This window comes from Trichechus manatus, unplaced genomic scaffold, assembly GCF_000243295.1.
Source record: "Trichechus manatus latirostris isolate Lorelei unplaced genomic scaffold, TriManLat1.0 scaffold00113, whole genome shotgun sequence".
Taxonomy (NCBI): Eukaryota; Metazoa; Chordata; class Mammalia; order Sirenia; family Trichechidae; genus Trichechus; species Trichechus manatus.
The window spans coordinates 5,362,043-5,376,569 of record NW_004444049.1 but is presented as its reverse complement, the minus strand read 5'-3'; the positions used below and the strand labels follow the sequence as shown (position 1 = coordinate 5,376,569).

The window sequence follows — 14,527 nt, the reverse complement described above, 5'->3', positions numbered from 1 at the left end:
CCACATACAACTTTAATAAAATAAAAATAGAACACACACACGAAAGGCTACCAGGAGGAAAAACTTCGGAAGGGCTTTGTCCTTGTTTAAAGATGCTTCGCCGACATCATTCACGAGGCAATAAAGGGGCTTGTACATTTCAACTCAAGGATTCTTTGTATCTTTTACTAGGCAGCGAGGAAATATATATTAAACCAGACTTGAACGAGGTCAGGTAGATGATTAAGCTAGGACCCTCAAAACTGAAACACAAGCTCTGTGGGAGCATAAACCTAAATAAAACGGAACTGTTTGGGGTGGGGGACTCAGGGAAGACTTCGTTGGCCCCGAACGATGATCATGACCGCATACTCTGCAAGACAAGGGTCGCAGACAAGTCAGAGGCATACCCAGAAACGGAACTGACGGCTTTGATCTCATAAGCAGAATACAAAGTGTAAGCAGAAGTGAGCAGCCCAGTCTTCACAACCCTAGGAGCAACGCCCGGGAGTGGGGTGCTTCGCAGAGCATGCCGGAGGTTGTAGTCGGAGACTTCCCGCAGCACCACCTACCAGCCGAGCTCCCAGGAGCCCCAGGTGGAGGCTGCAGCTCGACCCCTGCCTCCCGCCAGCACCCCAGTCAGAGGGGAGCCTGGTTCCACCTTTTTCGAGCCTCAGAGTTTCCAAGAGCAACGAAGGGGGGGTATTCACAGTTACCCTGGAGACGCGCTCCCGCTCACCCCCAGGCCGCAGGATGCCCTAGATGTCCTTATTAGGGCATGAGACTGAAGGGGGCGGAGCCAGTCCGAACGCCGGCTCCAGACTCCTTATAAGGCCGCGTCGGGCAGGAGGCCGGAGGCCCAAGCAGGCTGGGGATGCTGGATCGTGGGCTGGGCGGAGTCAGGAGGGGTGGGCCTGAAGGGCCTTCGCAGGCCCGAGAGCTGCACCTCGCGACTTTCGGTGCGCTCCAGCCCCCCGGCGAGACCCCCGTGTCCAATCCTTTGTACGCCCCCTCAACCTGGGACCACTTTGCAGAATTCCCACCTTTAATCAATCCACCTGAGGGTTCCCTACCTCCAATGAGCCACAGAAACAACGAAGCCTTCTACCCTTCTACCTTTGTCCTGGCTTCTTACCCCTACCTGCTTCCCTGGATCCAGCCATGCGCCTCCGTCTTTAAGGATGCCCAGCACCTCCTACTTAAAGACCCCTTTCTACCAGCCTTCTGACTTCCGCATCCTCCTAGCTTCAGTGTTTTCTGCCTGTCCCCAACTTCGCGTCCCCCACTCTGTCCCATGTCCCCCAGTTCGTGATCAACATTTCCTCCGAAGATCCTTCAACTCTTCCTGCCTTAGCTTTGTGTCCTCATGCCCTGCACCCCCCCCCCCATGCCCCTCTGGCAAATATACCTGCATCCTCCGCCTCTCCTGGGCTCTTTTCAAGCCCAGTCCCCCTCCCCATCCTCTGAAAGGGTGAGGCTGAAAGTGCCAGCAGGACCTTCAAGAAGCCAAGCTCAGATTACTCTGTTAAGCACGTCCCCGGCCGGCCCTCCCAGCCACAGGGGGCGCTGTCCGCCTTCCTTTCGCCTGCACGCAGAGGGGCCCGCTCTCGAATTTGGGTTGGGAGGAAGGGGCGGGGTCTAGGCTCCAGGGGCCTAGGTAGGGCGTGTCCAAAGGCTGATTCGGTGCGCTGGGCAGTAGAGACAGCGCTCTTAAGCGGCCACTTAGGATAGTGCAGGGGCGGGGGGGGGGTAGGGAAGGGAGGCGATCCCCAAGTTAGTGCCCGCGTGGGAACACGTGACTGGAGAAGCCCCGCCGTCTCACAGCTAGGTTTTCGGATCCCAACTCCGGAGCTGGCGTTGTTCTAGTTCCGCCGGCGTGAGGCGCCCAAGGGCCGGCCCCCGGGCCCATGGCGGCGCCCGTCCGCCTGGGCCGGAAGCGCCCGCTGCCGGTTTGCCCCAACCCGCTCTTCGTACGCTGGCTGACCGAGTGGCGGGACGAGGCAACCAGCAGGGGGCGCCGCACACGCTTCGTGTTTCAGAAGGTGGGGCCCCGGCCGGCCTGATGGAGGCGGACGCTGGCCGAGCTGGATGTCAAGGCCTGCCTGACCGCACCCCTTGCCCTCTGTAGGCGCTGCGCTCTCTCCAGCGGTACCCGCTGCCCCTGCGCAGCGGGAAGGAAGCTAAGATTCTCCAGCACTTCGGAGACGGGCTCTGCCGGATGTTGGACGAGCGGCTGCAGCAGCACCGAGCCTCGGGCGGTGAGCGCCGGGGGCAAGGGTCAGTCTTCCTTTGCCCCACCAGATGCAGCGTGCGTACCTCCCTCGGATACCTTGGCTTCAAGCGCCCCACTCCTGTCCAAGTTGTCTGAACTCGGACTAGCGGCTGGCTCTCTCCGAGCCTCATTGTTCTCCCGTACCGCTTGAGCAGGCTGCGTTCCAGCCCCTCCTTGCCTGCCAGATTCTGTGGGGTCCGGGATTGACTCTCCTTTGCCCCCACAGGTGACCATACCCCGGTCTCACCATCTGGAGAGAAAAGTTCAGCCCCGGAAGGGCCAGCTGCGGAAGCCCAAGACCCTTCCCTGCCGGTGAGTACGGAACAAGGGGGAATGGCAAGGGAGGTGGCAGTACCGGGAGTGATATTTCCTGCTGTTGGTGGTTGTCTTTTTCAGGGGCTGCGGAAGGTTTTGAGGAAAGTTTGAGTTAAGCAGTCCAGGGTCCAAAGAGCTACATCAGTGATAGCTGGGCTCAAACAAGTAACTTATGTTGGGATTCGATTTTCTGATCTGTAGATAAGAGTATTGCCAATAGAGTTATTCAGAGTTCCATGATCAAGCTACTTAGGGACCCCAGGCCAGTAAGTTGCGGAGATTGCTGTTATTGAGTTTTGCAGCCCAGGGTGGTAGGCCTGGAGAACTGAGGCTGGGCCAGGCAACCCCCACCTTCCCCCACCCCACCGTGGCCCGCTGTCACATCTGAGCTTTGCAGAGGATCTTCCTACTATCTGGCCCATTTTACAGATAAGAAAAGCGAGAGACAGCTGAGTGACTTGCCCTGGGTCTGCTGAAAGAGAACCTGAAGCTCAGGTGTCCTGGCGCAGCCAGGCAGTCAGCAACAGTGATTGGCTGTTGGGTTCAGAGTTTCTCTGTACCTTTCAGGTTTCAGCCCAGCCCAGATCGAGAGGTTCTGGCGGCTACTGGCCAGCCCGGCATTCAGGAGCTCGCGCTGTGCTGCTGCTGCTCTACCAGGAGCACCTGGTGAGCACCTGGGGGCAGAGGGAGTGGCGCGGGGGCTCCTGAAGAAGGCTGGCTGGGGCAAGGTGGTAAATAACATCCAGCCACTAGGGCCGGGCGAGTAGGGGTCTGGGGTGCCTAAAAGGGGTGAGCACAGTACGGAGGAGCCCAGGCACTGAACCCCCCTTGTCATTTCTGCCTTGATTTCAGAATCCTAGTGGCTGTAGCTTCCTAACCAAGGAGGAACTGCTGCAGAGATGTGCCCAGAAGGCTCCCAGGGTGAGCATGTGGTGGGGGGAGGATGAGCCGAGCAACTCTGAGTCTGACCTTCAGCCCCCCAGAGACTGCCCTTCTCAGATGCAAGCAGTGGTGTGGGGCCTGGCCCAGGGCTGGGGGGCAGAGGGGGTGTAGACACTTGGTGGGTACCAGTGGTTCCCTGAGGATCTCCTCCCCTGTCTATAGGTGGTCCCTGCAAATGTTCGATCTTGGCCAGCCCTCCGATCCCTCCTCAACCGGAACCTTGTCCTCAGAGCACACCAGCCTGCCAGGTGGAGCCAGCTGCAAGGGATGTGGGGAGGAGGGAACAGACCTGGCATTCTTAGCGGGGCCTGCAGTCATTCAGCAAGGCCCAGGTCTCTTGCTGGGCACTGTGGTCCCACATTGTCAGGGTACCTGGAGGGTCTGAGAGACAAGGCAGGGCCTGGGAGGGCGGAGGGGTGCCACAGATTACTGGGGAAACGAGGTCTTTGCTGAGGAGGTGACACTTGATATGCCATGGGATTCAGTGGGTAGGATACAGGGAAGGTATTCCAGGGGAGGGGACAGCATTAGCAAGAACCGGGAAGAAGGAAAATTTGGGACATACATATTGCAGACGGGAGAAATAGTGCTGAGAAGATCCGGAGGAAGCTAAGCTGATCATACAGAAACAAGAACATGGTGGGGTGGGGGGAGGTTGGCTTGCTTGTGCAGGGTTGCGGAGGGGGTGGCATGGCCAGCCTAGCTGGGCGCTGGCAGGAGAGCCTGCCCAGTTTGAGTGAAGAAGGGAGACTTGTGTTCATCTCTGTCTCCTAGGTATTCGCTGACCCTGGAGGGTCTGGAACTGGCCCAGAAGCTGGCTGAGTCAGAGGGCCTGAGCTCACTGAATGCGGGCACAGGGCCAGAGGAGCCCGCCAGGGAGGAGCCAGAAGTGCCAGGAGCAGCCTCGGCCAAGCTGTGAGTGGGAGGGGTGGGGGAGCACGAGGGCTCCCTGAAATGAGGCCAGCACTGCCATCTCCATACCTACAGTTGAGCTCTGGCTGCTCCACCGCCTGTAGGGAGGAGAAGGGGACTGCCTTGGCACTGGGGGTTCTCGCTTCACACCCCAACCCCTCTTCCCACAGTGGTGCCAGCGAAGGGGGGGGCCAGCAGCCACCACTGGAGCTGGGGCCTGGAGAGTACAGGGTGCTGTTGTGTGTGGATGTCAGCGAGACTACAGGGTAAGCCAAGTGGGGGAGGAGGAGCAGTCAGGATGCTGTCGGGGGGCTCCTGGCCTGTCCTGACCTAGGCCCCTGCCACAAAACTCCAGGGCCGGGCACAGGCCGGAGCTGCTTCGTGAGCTACAGCGGCTGCACGTGAGCCACACGGTCCGAAAGCTGCACGTCGGGGACTTTGTGTGGGTGGCACAGGAGACCAGGCCCAGAGACCCAGGTAAGGGGCCCCAGGTGGGTGGGTGTCAGAGCCAGGCCTGGCAGGTGGGGGGACATGAGCCGAGACCCTCCTTGGCCCCTTGGCAGCGAGGCCCAGCGAGCTCGTGCTGGACCACGTCGTGGAGCGTAAGCGGCTGGACGACCTGTGCAGCAGCATCATCGACGGCCGCTTCCACGAGCAGAAGGTTCGCTCCCCGGCCTCGCCCAATGCCCCTTGCCCTGGGACACGCCCCACAGCTCCAGGGATGCTGCCTCAGCCCAGAGGAATCCAGGGGTACTTCTGGGTGGCCTCCTTGAAGCAGAGTCCCCACAGCTGGCCACACCCCGAGAGAGCTGCTCCGGGGCAGCCCTGGGACCAGGCCCACCAGGCACACGCAGTGTGCTGGTGTGCAGGATGCTTGTGCTGGGCGGAGGGCCACAGCAAACACCCCTGGATAGCCAGGCCACGTAGTCTTGGATAAATAAGGCCCTGATCTCCAGAAGGAGAACGGCAGAGGCCACGTCCAGTACTGGTCGCTGGGCTTGCCTTATAGTCAGAGAGACCACGTGTGGACGGAAGGGGAGCTCAAAGGACGGGAACGCTGAGGGAGGGTGGAACGGCATTTCAGGCCAGTCACGGCATGAGCAAAGGGACGGCGGCTGCTTTGAGACTGGCGGAGAGGATAAGGATGAACGGGGACTCAGAGTCACGTGACGACTGTGGGACCTTCCCTGCCTCCTCTGCCCATCTCCCCAGTTCCGGCTGAAGCGCTGTGGCCTGGGGCGCCGGGTATACCTGGTGGAGGAGCATGGCTCCGTCCACAACCTCAGCCTTCCTGAGAGCACCCTGCTGCAGGCTGTCACCAACACTCAGGTGAGCTGGAGGGCGGGCCAGACTGGCACAGACCCCATGGTTGGTGGCTCTGCCCAGGAGCCCCATCCTTCTCTTGGGCCCTTTTCCCAGGTCATTGATGGTTTCTTTGTGAAGCGCACAGCAGACATTAAAGAGTCAGCTGCCTACCTGGCCCTCTTGACGCGGGGCCTGCAGAGACTCTACCAGGTGAGCAGATGTACCCACTCAGCACTGGCTTGCATTCTTCTGAGGGAGGTGAGGCGGATGGGATCCCCATTTCTCAGGCTGGCCGACTGAGGCCGGGTTCAGGCAAGGACTGGCTGGGTATTGTCCCCTGGAGCTTCAGCCAGGCCTCAGTCTCCGTTCCTCTCAGGGCCACACCCTACGCAGCCGCCCCTGGGGAACCCCATGGGACCCTGAACCAGGGGCCAGGCCCTCCCCAAATCCTCTCTGCTCACTCCTCACCTTCAGTGACTTCAACGCGGGAGCCATCAAGAACAAGGTACTGCTTTTGCCCGGTTCCCCCGAACGTGGCTGGCCCCATACCAGCCCTGACCTGGGCCCTGCCCGCCCCGCCCCCAGGTCCAGTCTGTTCGGGAGGTGTTTGCACGTCAGCTGATGCAGGTGCGTGGAGTGAGTGGGGAGAAGGCGGCAGCTCTGGTGGATCGGTACGGCACCCCTGCCAGGTAGGCCCTCGAGGGCCCCTTCATTGAACTCAGCTCAGCCAGTGCTTTGTGGGGGGCCCAGCTCTGTGTGGACTGTGTGGACCCAGAGACGGGCGACCTGACTGAACCCAGGGGAGCTCACAGAGGTTAGGGCAGAACCAGCCAGGACCAGATCGTGTCCTAGGCACTGGGAGAAGCCACGGGTGGGAGAGAGACTATTGGCCTGGAAGAGCAGAGAAGGCTTCCTGGAGCCGGGCTGGGAAGATGGCCCATTTTGCCAGGCCAAGGATGCCCAGGCTCGGGGAGCATCTTGTGCAGGAGCTCTTGGCACCTTTGCTGGTCCTGTCCCCGTGCGCCTGCAGGAAGGGAGGCCGGCGGGATGGTGCAGGGCCTTGAGTGCCAGGCTCCGGATCAGGCAGTGATCCTGATCCCTCAGACCCACGTGGACCCCCTCCTGCCCCTCGCCCATGGCACTGGCTTGGAGACGGGTTCTGAGCAGGCCAGCAGCCAGCTATGGTCAAGCCTCAGAGATTCCAACATCCCACCCCACCCCCAGCCTCCTGGCCGCCTATGACGCCTGTGCCACTCCTAAGGAGCAGGAGATGCTGCTAAGTACCATTAAGTGTGGGCGTCTGCAGAGGTGAGGGAAGGGGACGGACTTGGAGTGGCAGGGGGCTGGGGCTGCCCAAGGCACAGGGCCTGCCCTCACCTGCCTCTCTTCCTGCAGGAATCTGGGGCCCGCTCTGAGCAGGACTTTGTCCCAGCTCTATTGTAGCTGTGGTCCTCTGACCTGAGCCATGCCACAAGATGGAGCCCTGCCCCTCCCCTCCCCTCACCCGGCTGCTAGCCAGACTTTTAACTAGAACCTTTTGGGGCTACAATAAAAATCTTAAGCGTTCATAGCTTTATGTGTTATGGATAGAAGCATCAGGCCGCAGGAGCCTTATAAAATACCCAGGCAGGAATTGGGGAGATCATCTGGTCCGGTTTTAGACTGAGTTCCTCAGGCCCCTGGAGCTCCATGTGGAGCACCAAGGCCGCCAGGGAGGCGGACTCAGTGGGCACTGCAACTTTGAGTCGAGTTCATGTCATCAAAGGGTCTCTGAGTGAATGAAATTTCTTTTGATAAGAAGTTCTGTAGCTTGAAAAAGAAAAGTTTGCAAACCGCTAACAGTCCAATTGCCTCATTTTATGGATGGGAAAACTGAATCCCAGGGAACTATTAGGGCTTATCCAAATTCATACTTTGAGGCCGAGGTGGGACTGGAACCCAGGGCCTTCTGGCACTGCCCAGAGCAGGGGTTCCCTAGCAAGCCAGCCACGCCCCGGTCTCCAGGCCGAGGCCTCATTACCTCCTCCCACCAGGGTGATTCTGACATCTGGGGTATGCAGACCAACCCCAGCCTCGTGGATGGGGCTCCCAGCTCCTAACAGCAGGGCCTCCTCACACTGAGCACACAGTCCCCCTTCAGGTGGACTTGGCCCCACATCCTTTCCCCGGTCTGGGATCACTGCAGTGTTACCCACCCCCCTCAGCCTCCAGGACTCCTTCTTTCTCCCTTTATTGCCTTTCTCTCTCTGACCTTCACAACAGCATCTTCCCTTTTAGAACACAGTCCTCCCTGAGCCCCAGGCTCCTCCCTCCACTCCCTTAGGGTCCCCTCACCCCCTCCTCAGAAGGTGTAGGCCCCCACGAAGACGGTGAGTCTCAGTACAGAGCTGGCCCGGTAGCTCATGAGGGAGTTCATGGTGACCATCTCCAGGTCCAGCACGTACTCCCGGGGGCCCGTCACGGGCCGGGCGAGGACCAGCATGGCGCTGACATTGTTGATTTGCTGCAGGGCACAGTGGGTGGGGGGACACGTAGATTGTGTCAACCTATGTGCCAGGACCCTAGCCCAGCATCACCTCCTGACCCTTGCGCATTGTACCCATGCCACCTGGCCGGGAGGTAGGGAGAGCCCAGGTCAGGCTGTGACGTGTGTCTCGGTCTTGCCCTGTCCTCTCATCTACCCTCCTGCACCCAGGCTCCTGCGCTCAGAAATCACCCCCTGATGCTCTTTCCACTGTTGCCAGCTGGTCTTCCTTCGCCTAACCAGGGTTAACCAGTGAGGTAGATGTGAACAAGGCCAGGTGTGAGACTTGGGAGTGGTGGGGCCTTCGGCAGCCTGCAGTAGGCAGACTCCTCCTCAAAGCATTGCATTTCAAAACGAACAAACAAGCACTGATACCAAACAAACCCATTTTCGAGCCGAATACAGCACGAGGTCCATGGGTCTGAGACCCCTGCCCTCCTCAGCTCTCGCTGTGAGCCACACCTGGGCCCTCCCCACCTCACAGCTCCCATCAGCAGAGAGCTGGATCCTCTGACCCTGGCCGCTGCACCCACCAACCCTGCTGCTCTGCTCTCGGTGAGGCCCGGCTCCACTTGCCCACCCTTCTCTGACTCCCTGAAGGCCTCCCATGCCACTCACGTGGGTGAAGAAACTGAGGCCGGACAGGGTAACTCAGGGCAGGGATGCAAACCCCAGAGTCCGGGTGCCTCCTTAGAACAGTATTTAATAACCTGTAGATTGCACCATGGGAATTTAGGTCACCCCTACTTTCCTACCCACATGGTGCAGACCTATAGACATGAATCAGACCAGATCCCGGCACTCAAGGAGCTCACAGTCCAGTGGGGACACAGCCATGTAAAAAGGCAGCCCTACACAGCTCTAGGCACTGTTTTAGCTCTGCGGGGCCAAGTTGAGGCAGCCTAGAGAGAGAGGCAATACTGCAGTATTACACGGGGAAGTCCCGCCCCGAGGTGGGGGGCGGGGGGCTTTGGAGAAAGGGCGTAGTTTAGCGGCATAACTGAGTCTCCCACTTTGGGCTTCCTGGAATTAAATGGTGGATTTTGCACGTCAGTTGAAGGGTGGGGGCGGCAAGGCCTTACCCGAATGTAGAAGTCCCCCTGCGAGTTTCCGGCACGGATCTGAAAGGCATTGTAGGCGCCGGGGTAGACGGACGTCGCCTGGATCTGAAACACGTCAGCGGGCACGCTCCGCTCCGAGGTGATGCTCATGTAGCGGTGCACGATGGACGACGGCTGCTCCCGGCACAGTGGGTTGGAGGCCGGGCAGAGGCAGCGGCTGGAAACCCCAAAATAAGAGATAAGAATGAGGTCCTAGCCCATCCCCCAAATCTTGCCTACCCCCAAAAGGAGGGCACGATGGATCGATCCTCCCACTCCTGCCATAACAGGTCTCATGCTTTAATCATGAAGGACTACAACTCCCGTCAGCCCTCGGGGGCACCCGCCCGCCCGGATAAACGCCAGTCAGCCTCAGAGTCTGCTGGGAGTTGTAGTTTCCGCGGGCGCCCGGCGTCAAGTCGACTCACTTGTCGGACACCTGGACGTAGGGCTCCACGCAGCGGTTGGTGTCCACGCAGCGATAGCCCCCATGGTAGTTGACACAGGTCTGGGTCTCGGAGCACTGGTGCTCGCCTGACTCGCACTCATCAATATCTGTGCCAGGGGGGGAGGGTCTGGAACCCGGGCGTCAGACCACCAGCCCCTCACACCACCCTGTCCAGCCCACCCCGGCAACCTGTACCTTGACAGAGGCGTGTGGCCAGCAGCTGGTAGCCCTGCGGGCAATGGCAGGAGAAGCGGCCTGGCTCGTTGACACAGCGATACTGGCAGAGGTAACTGGAGTAACTACATTCGTCAATATCTGAGGAAAAGGTGGGGTTGATCAGATGGAGGGCCGGCCTGAAGGCGAGGAGGGAGGACTCTTGGGACAAGGGAATCCTCTCGATTCAGTTCCACAAACATTTACTGAAAGAACCCAGCCCCGTGGTAGACACGTGAGGGAAGTCAGAGGGGAATGCGATAGCCCTCCAGGCTTAATAAAAACCAAACCCATTGCCCTGGAGTCCATTCCAACTCATGGTGCCCCCATGTGTTACAGGGCAGAACTGCTCCATAGGGTTTTCTTGGCTATAATCCTTACAGAAGATTGCCAGGCCATTCTTCCACAGTGCCGCTGGGTTAGTAGTCAAGCACAAACCGCTTGTGCCACCCCAAACTTTAGGAGGACAGAAGATTCAAGGTTTCCCACACTGCCCCAGCTCAGACCTCTTGCTCTGCCCCAGAACTGTAAGAAGAATCTCAAGGCCTGGGTTTGAATCCTACTGACTGGTTTTAGGGACCCTCTATTTCCCTGTCAGTAAAATGAGTGGATTAGAGTAGATGAATCTGGAGGGTCCAGCCTGCCCTGGTTTTCAGTACTTGCCCAATCTCTGCAACCCAGAATCAGCCCAAGCACTCGGTCACTCCCTGCCAAGTGTGAGCCATGCAGGCAGGGCCCAGGCTTTCTACTCTGAGCCGGGTACCTATGAGGCTTTCCTTGTCAGCAAGCACAACGTAAACAGGGTACATGCCAGTTGACATGGAATGAGAAACCAGGATCGAGCCGTGGCCCCATCTCACCCCTAGCTGGGTAACCTTGGCAGTCACTAACCTCTCTTCGTTATATAATGAAAGTCACTATTTATGCAGGACTTTATTCTTATTATGTTTTTCAATCCTCCCAACAAACCTTGAGGGCAGTATTAATGTCCTCATTTTGCAGAGGAAGAAAAAAGCATACTTACCTCACTGGGTTGTTGACAGGATTAAATGAGGCAAAGTAGGGAAGTACATCACACAGCACTGGGTAAGGCCTCAATAATTAGCAGTCCCTTTAGTGTTTCTAGGAGCCCTAGTAGTGCAGTGCTTAAAGCGCTCGGCTGCTAACCAAAAGGTCGGCAGTTCAAACTCACCAGCCACTCCACGGGAGAAAGATGTGGCAGTCTGCTTGTGTAAAGATTTACAGCCTTGGAAACCCTATGGAGCAGTTCTACTCTGCCCTACAGCGTCACTGTGTGTTGAAATCTACTCAATTCGACGGCAACAGGTTTGGGGTTTTTTGGTTGTTTTTTTTTTAGTGTTGCTGCTTGGACTTGAAGAAGCCCGTGTATGTTTTCCTTTTTTTACTTAACCCTCAAGACAACTCATTTTAGAGAAGAAGAAATGGGCTCAGAGAGAAGAATGACTTGCCCTAGTCCAGGATTCGAACGCGGGGCCGACTGACTCCTGGGGAGTGTGGTGCCCACATCCCTGTGCAGTCTACCCAGTGAGCACTGGGGGCACTACACTGTTCCCCTCTGTGCCTTCTCCCCCAGGCTGGGAGTTCCTGGTGGCAGGTCTGCAAGCACCCTGCAACAGCCTGGGGCAGGGTAGACAGGAGGTGTGTGGCTGCAGAATGATGGATGGGACATGGAGGCATCACACAGAGGACTGTGTGGCAGGAGGCGGGCCACAATGCAGGGCCTGGGGGACAAAGTGGAGGAAGACGCGACAGGAGCAGAGGTCTCACCGTTGCAGGAGAAGCCATCCCGGTGCAGCTCGTAGCCCTGGTGGCAGCGACACAGGAAGGTCCCATAGGAGTTGAAGCAGCGCTGCTCGCATGGAGCCCCCATGTCACACTCATTCACATCTGGGAGTGCCAGCAAAAACAGAGGAGGGGTGAAAGCAGAGGAGCAGCCCAGAGCCCTCCCTCCTCCTGAGCTGGTCAGGAAGGGGGCTCCCCTAGCCCCACCTCCCTGCCCAGGACCCAGGAGACTTGTCCGGCCCAGCCTCACCCACACAGGAGCGGTTGTTGGGCCCCAGCTGGAAGCCTGGCTCACACTGGCAGCGAAAGGAACCGGGCAGGTTCACGCAGCGGTGCTGGCAGTAGCGGTAGCGACACTCGTCTATGTCTGGGGGGGGAGGCAGGGGAAAGAGGGCGAGGGTCAGAAGTCAGGCAGGGCCCAGCCTCCACCACTCAATGACTCCCCACCCATAGTCCTGTCAGCATCTGGGGAACTGAGCTGAGCCAGGTCAGCCAGGTCCCCCTATACCATCTAATCCTCTGTGTTTCGTGGACAGGATAGCAGAGGTGTCAGGGGACTGGGGTGAAGCTGAATTCTACCTGGGAGTGGGTTGGAGTAGAGGTCAGGCCAGGGTGAAAGCCGGGCCAGGGGCTTAGAGCAGGAACTCGAGAGGCCGGCCTGGACTCACCCACACACTCAGGCCCGATCTTGCGGTAGCCATCAGGGCAGCTGCACTGGTAGGAGCCAGGCAGGTTATGGCACTGCTGGCTGGGGCGGCAGTCATGCAGGGCCTGGTCGCACTCATCCACGTCTGCGGGAGACACCACTCAGCCCCTGCCCAGGAGTCCGTGTGCCCCTCAACATGACAGACCCCTCAGGGTGGGAGGACACAGTCAGATACCACTCACATGGGTGCATATGGATTAGACCCTCCCAACAGCACAAATAACAGGTGTTCAGCCTGGGAGCCAATGGGAGAGGCAGCCCTAACCTGTACTACCCCGGATCAGAGGAGCTCAAGGAAACAGGCTCGCCCACAGCTCCCAGGAGCACTGATTCCAGGACCCTCTCCTTCCTCCAAGACCCATGGCTCCCAGGGGTGGGATCCAGATCAGGAAGTGGGCAGGGGCAGAGGCTGGGAGGGCCCAGGGGCTGGCTAGGGCAGCGGGACAGGAGCTGGAGGCACCTGTGGCAGGCCCCACACACAGTGAGTGTCTTGGTGATGGTCTGGACCTCATCCCTGTGGCCCTGAGGAGCCATGGGAGCATGAGAGCAAAGGAGAAACATGAGGGCTGAGTTTTGGAGACGCAATGTTGGGCGCTTGGTGGGAAGACTAGAAGCATCAGCGCTAGGGTGACCCCCCACTCACCCACACAGCTCTCCTGCTCGTCGGGTTCATAGCCTGGGGGGCAGGGGTTGGGGTGGGAAGCCGGGGGCAGTGGGGGTGGGGGTCCCTCGCCATGCAGGTCGTTGATGACGGCTGCTGAGCGGGGCAGGCACAGATAGCCTCCGTAGTGGTTGATGCATTTCATTTCACCCTTGCAGGCCTCGGGGATGGTCAGGCACTCGTTGACATCTGCAGAGAGGGGCCCGCTGGGCACAGCCAGTTTCCTTGGCTGGCCTTGGAGGGGAGTGGGGGGCAGGAGCCTAGCTTGGCCTTCTCCAGACTGTGTGACCCCAGCAAGGCCTTCTCTACTCCACAAGCTAAGGCTGCCTGCCCAGGACCCTCCCCAGAGCCTCTGGGGCTGGAGGCAGGCCCACCGTTCCCACCCTTGTTGCCCATTCTCCTTCCTCCGAGTAGGTCTCTATCCTTCCCAAAGCCCTGGCCCTGGTTCAGCCTGAGAGTGACATGCAGGCCCTGTGCCACCCCCACGGACGCTGCCCTCCTGGGTTGTGATGGGACAGGAGGGTTGTTCAGAGAGGGTGTCCAGGACTCAGCTACTTTGGGCAGTGCCCTGGTGCTCTCTTGCTTCCTGGGGGGTGGGGACAGGGTTTCCTGGGCTTCTCGGAGGGGGAGGGGCCAGGATGGCTTCTCCACCCCTAGCTGAGCTGGCCCCCAGAGATCCAGAGCTGGCCCTTGGCCCGGCAGAGCCAGGCTGAGGGTAGGCACTTGGCCCCCCGCTGCTGCTCTGGAGGTGGGGTTGTCCCTTCCTTGAGCTCCTAGAGGGAAGGTGGTTCCCCCAGGGACACTCACCCCGGCAATGCTGGCTGTCGGGGTCCCACTCATAGCCATCTGTGCATTCCTGGAAGGGGACCACAGGTGGCCAGTGGTCACCCCCGGGTTTCCCTCCAAGACCAGGAGGGCCCAAGCCTGGCCCTCCCCCTGGCCTGCTCCAAACAATGGCCCCAGCTACTCCACCAACCGGGGGAGCAGAGCACCTTTTCCAGTCGCAGCCACCCCAGGATCCTGTCTCTGTGTCCCTGCCCACCCCGTCCCAGGCCAGTGGCCCCAGTCCCCACCGTGTAGCTGTCGGGCTCCTCGGAATCCTGGGGAGACGCTGCCCCCAAGAGCAACAGCAGCAGCGCCCAGAGCAGCAGAGACCCGGGCAGGCAGGAAGCGCAGGGGAGCATCCTGGGGCTGTGAGGTGGTGGGCGGGGGTCAGGGTGACTCTGCCACGGCACCCTCCAGTCCCTGTCCCAGGCCCCAGAGCCCCGTCCCTGGCCGGCCCCGCTTAGGACGTAGCTCGAAGCCCAGGCGCCTCTCGGAGCCAGGGCCGGCTCCTCCGCAGGCCCG

General features: G+C 59.6%; 2 protein-coding genes across 3 annotated transcripts; one reads left to right on the top strand and one right to left on the bottom strand.

Annotated features, from left to right (window-relative positions):
- Positions 1 to 1,804: 1,804 nt before the first annotated feature.
- On the top strand, positions 1,805 to 7,746 carry MUS81 (MUS81 structure-specific endonuclease subunit). 2 transcript variants are annotated; one of them, XM_004383721.2, is made up of 16 exons: positions 1,805 to 2,021; positions 2,108 to 2,237; positions 2,478 to 2,563; positions 3,134 to 3,232; positions 3,419 to 3,487; positions 3,671 to 3,756; positions 4,283 to 4,423; positions 4,591 to 4,686; positions 4,776 to 4,897; positions 4,984 to 5,081; positions 5,633 to 5,749; positions 5,840 to 5,935; positions 6,102 to 6,230; positions 6,311 to 6,414; positions 6,950 to 7,033; positions 7,121 to 7,746. In XM_004383721.2, exons 1-16 carry the CDS (start codon positions 1,887 to 1,889, stop codon positions 7,185 to 7,187), a joined length of 1,659 nt encoding a protein of 552 aa, XP_004383778.1. In that variant the 5' UTR covers positions 1,805 to 1,886; the 3' UTR covers positions 7,188 to 7,746. The 2 variants fall into 2 exon arrangements, with proteins under 2 accessions (XP_004383778.1, XP_023593969.1); XM_023738201.1 differs by lacking the exon at positions 1,805 to 2,021 and having other exon boundaries at positions 2,165 to 2,287.
- A 169-nt stretch (positions 7,747 to 7,915) lies between these two features.
- On the bottom strand, positions 7,916 to 14,365 carry EFEMP2 (EGF containing fibulin extracellular matrix protein 2). Its single transcript, XM_004383720.3, has 10 exons — positions 14,254 to 14,365; positions 13,988 to 14,036; positions 13,163 to 13,369; positions 12,482 to 12,604; positions 12,064 to 12,180; positions 11,799 to 11,918; positions 9,993 to 10,112; positions 9,778 to 9,904; positions 9,332 to 9,527; positions 7,916 to 8,228 (listed from the first exon to the last, which is right to left on the bottom strand). The coding sequence occupies exons 1-10, from the start codon at positions 14,362 to 14,364 to the stop codon at positions 8,067 to 8,069; spliced, it is 1,332 nt and encodes a 443-aa protein (XP_004383777.1). The 5' UTR covers position 14,365; the 3' UTR covers positions 7,916 to 8,066.
- Between the last annotated feature and the right edge of the window lie 162 nt (positions 14,366 to 14,527).

What these genes read in the sequence shown, in the direction of transcription:
- MUS81 (XM_004383721.2), top strand. Translation starts at nt 1,887, where the DNA reads ATGGCGGCGCCCGTCCGCCTGGGCCGGAAGCGCCCGCTGCCGGTTTGC. An exon ending in GTGCCCAGAAGGCTCCCAGG is followed by an intron (nt 3,488 to 3,670) that starts GTGAGCATGTGG and finishes CCCTGTCTATAG; the next exon opens with GTGGTCCCTGCAAATGTTCG. An exon ending in GCCGCTTCCACGAGCAGAAG is followed by an intron (nt 5,082 to 5,632) that starts GTTCGCTCCCCG and finishes CCATCTCCCCAG; the next exon opens with TTCCGGCTGAAGCGCTGTGG.
- EFEMP2 (XM_004383720.3), bottom strand. Translation starts at nt 14,364, where the DNA reads ATGCTCCCCTGCGCTTCCTGCCTGCCCGGGTCTCTGCTGCTCTGGGCG. An exon ending in GATCGGGCCTGAGTGTGTGG is followed by an intron (nt 12,181 to 12,481) that starts GTGAGTCCAGGC and finishes CTCCCCCCCCAG; the next exon opens with ACATAGACGAGTGTCGCTAC. An exon ending in TACGTCCAGGTGTCCGACAA is followed by an intron (nt 9,528 to 9,777) that starts GTGAGTCGACTT and finishes TGGGGTTTCCAG; the next exon opens with CCGCTGCCTCTGCCCGGCCT.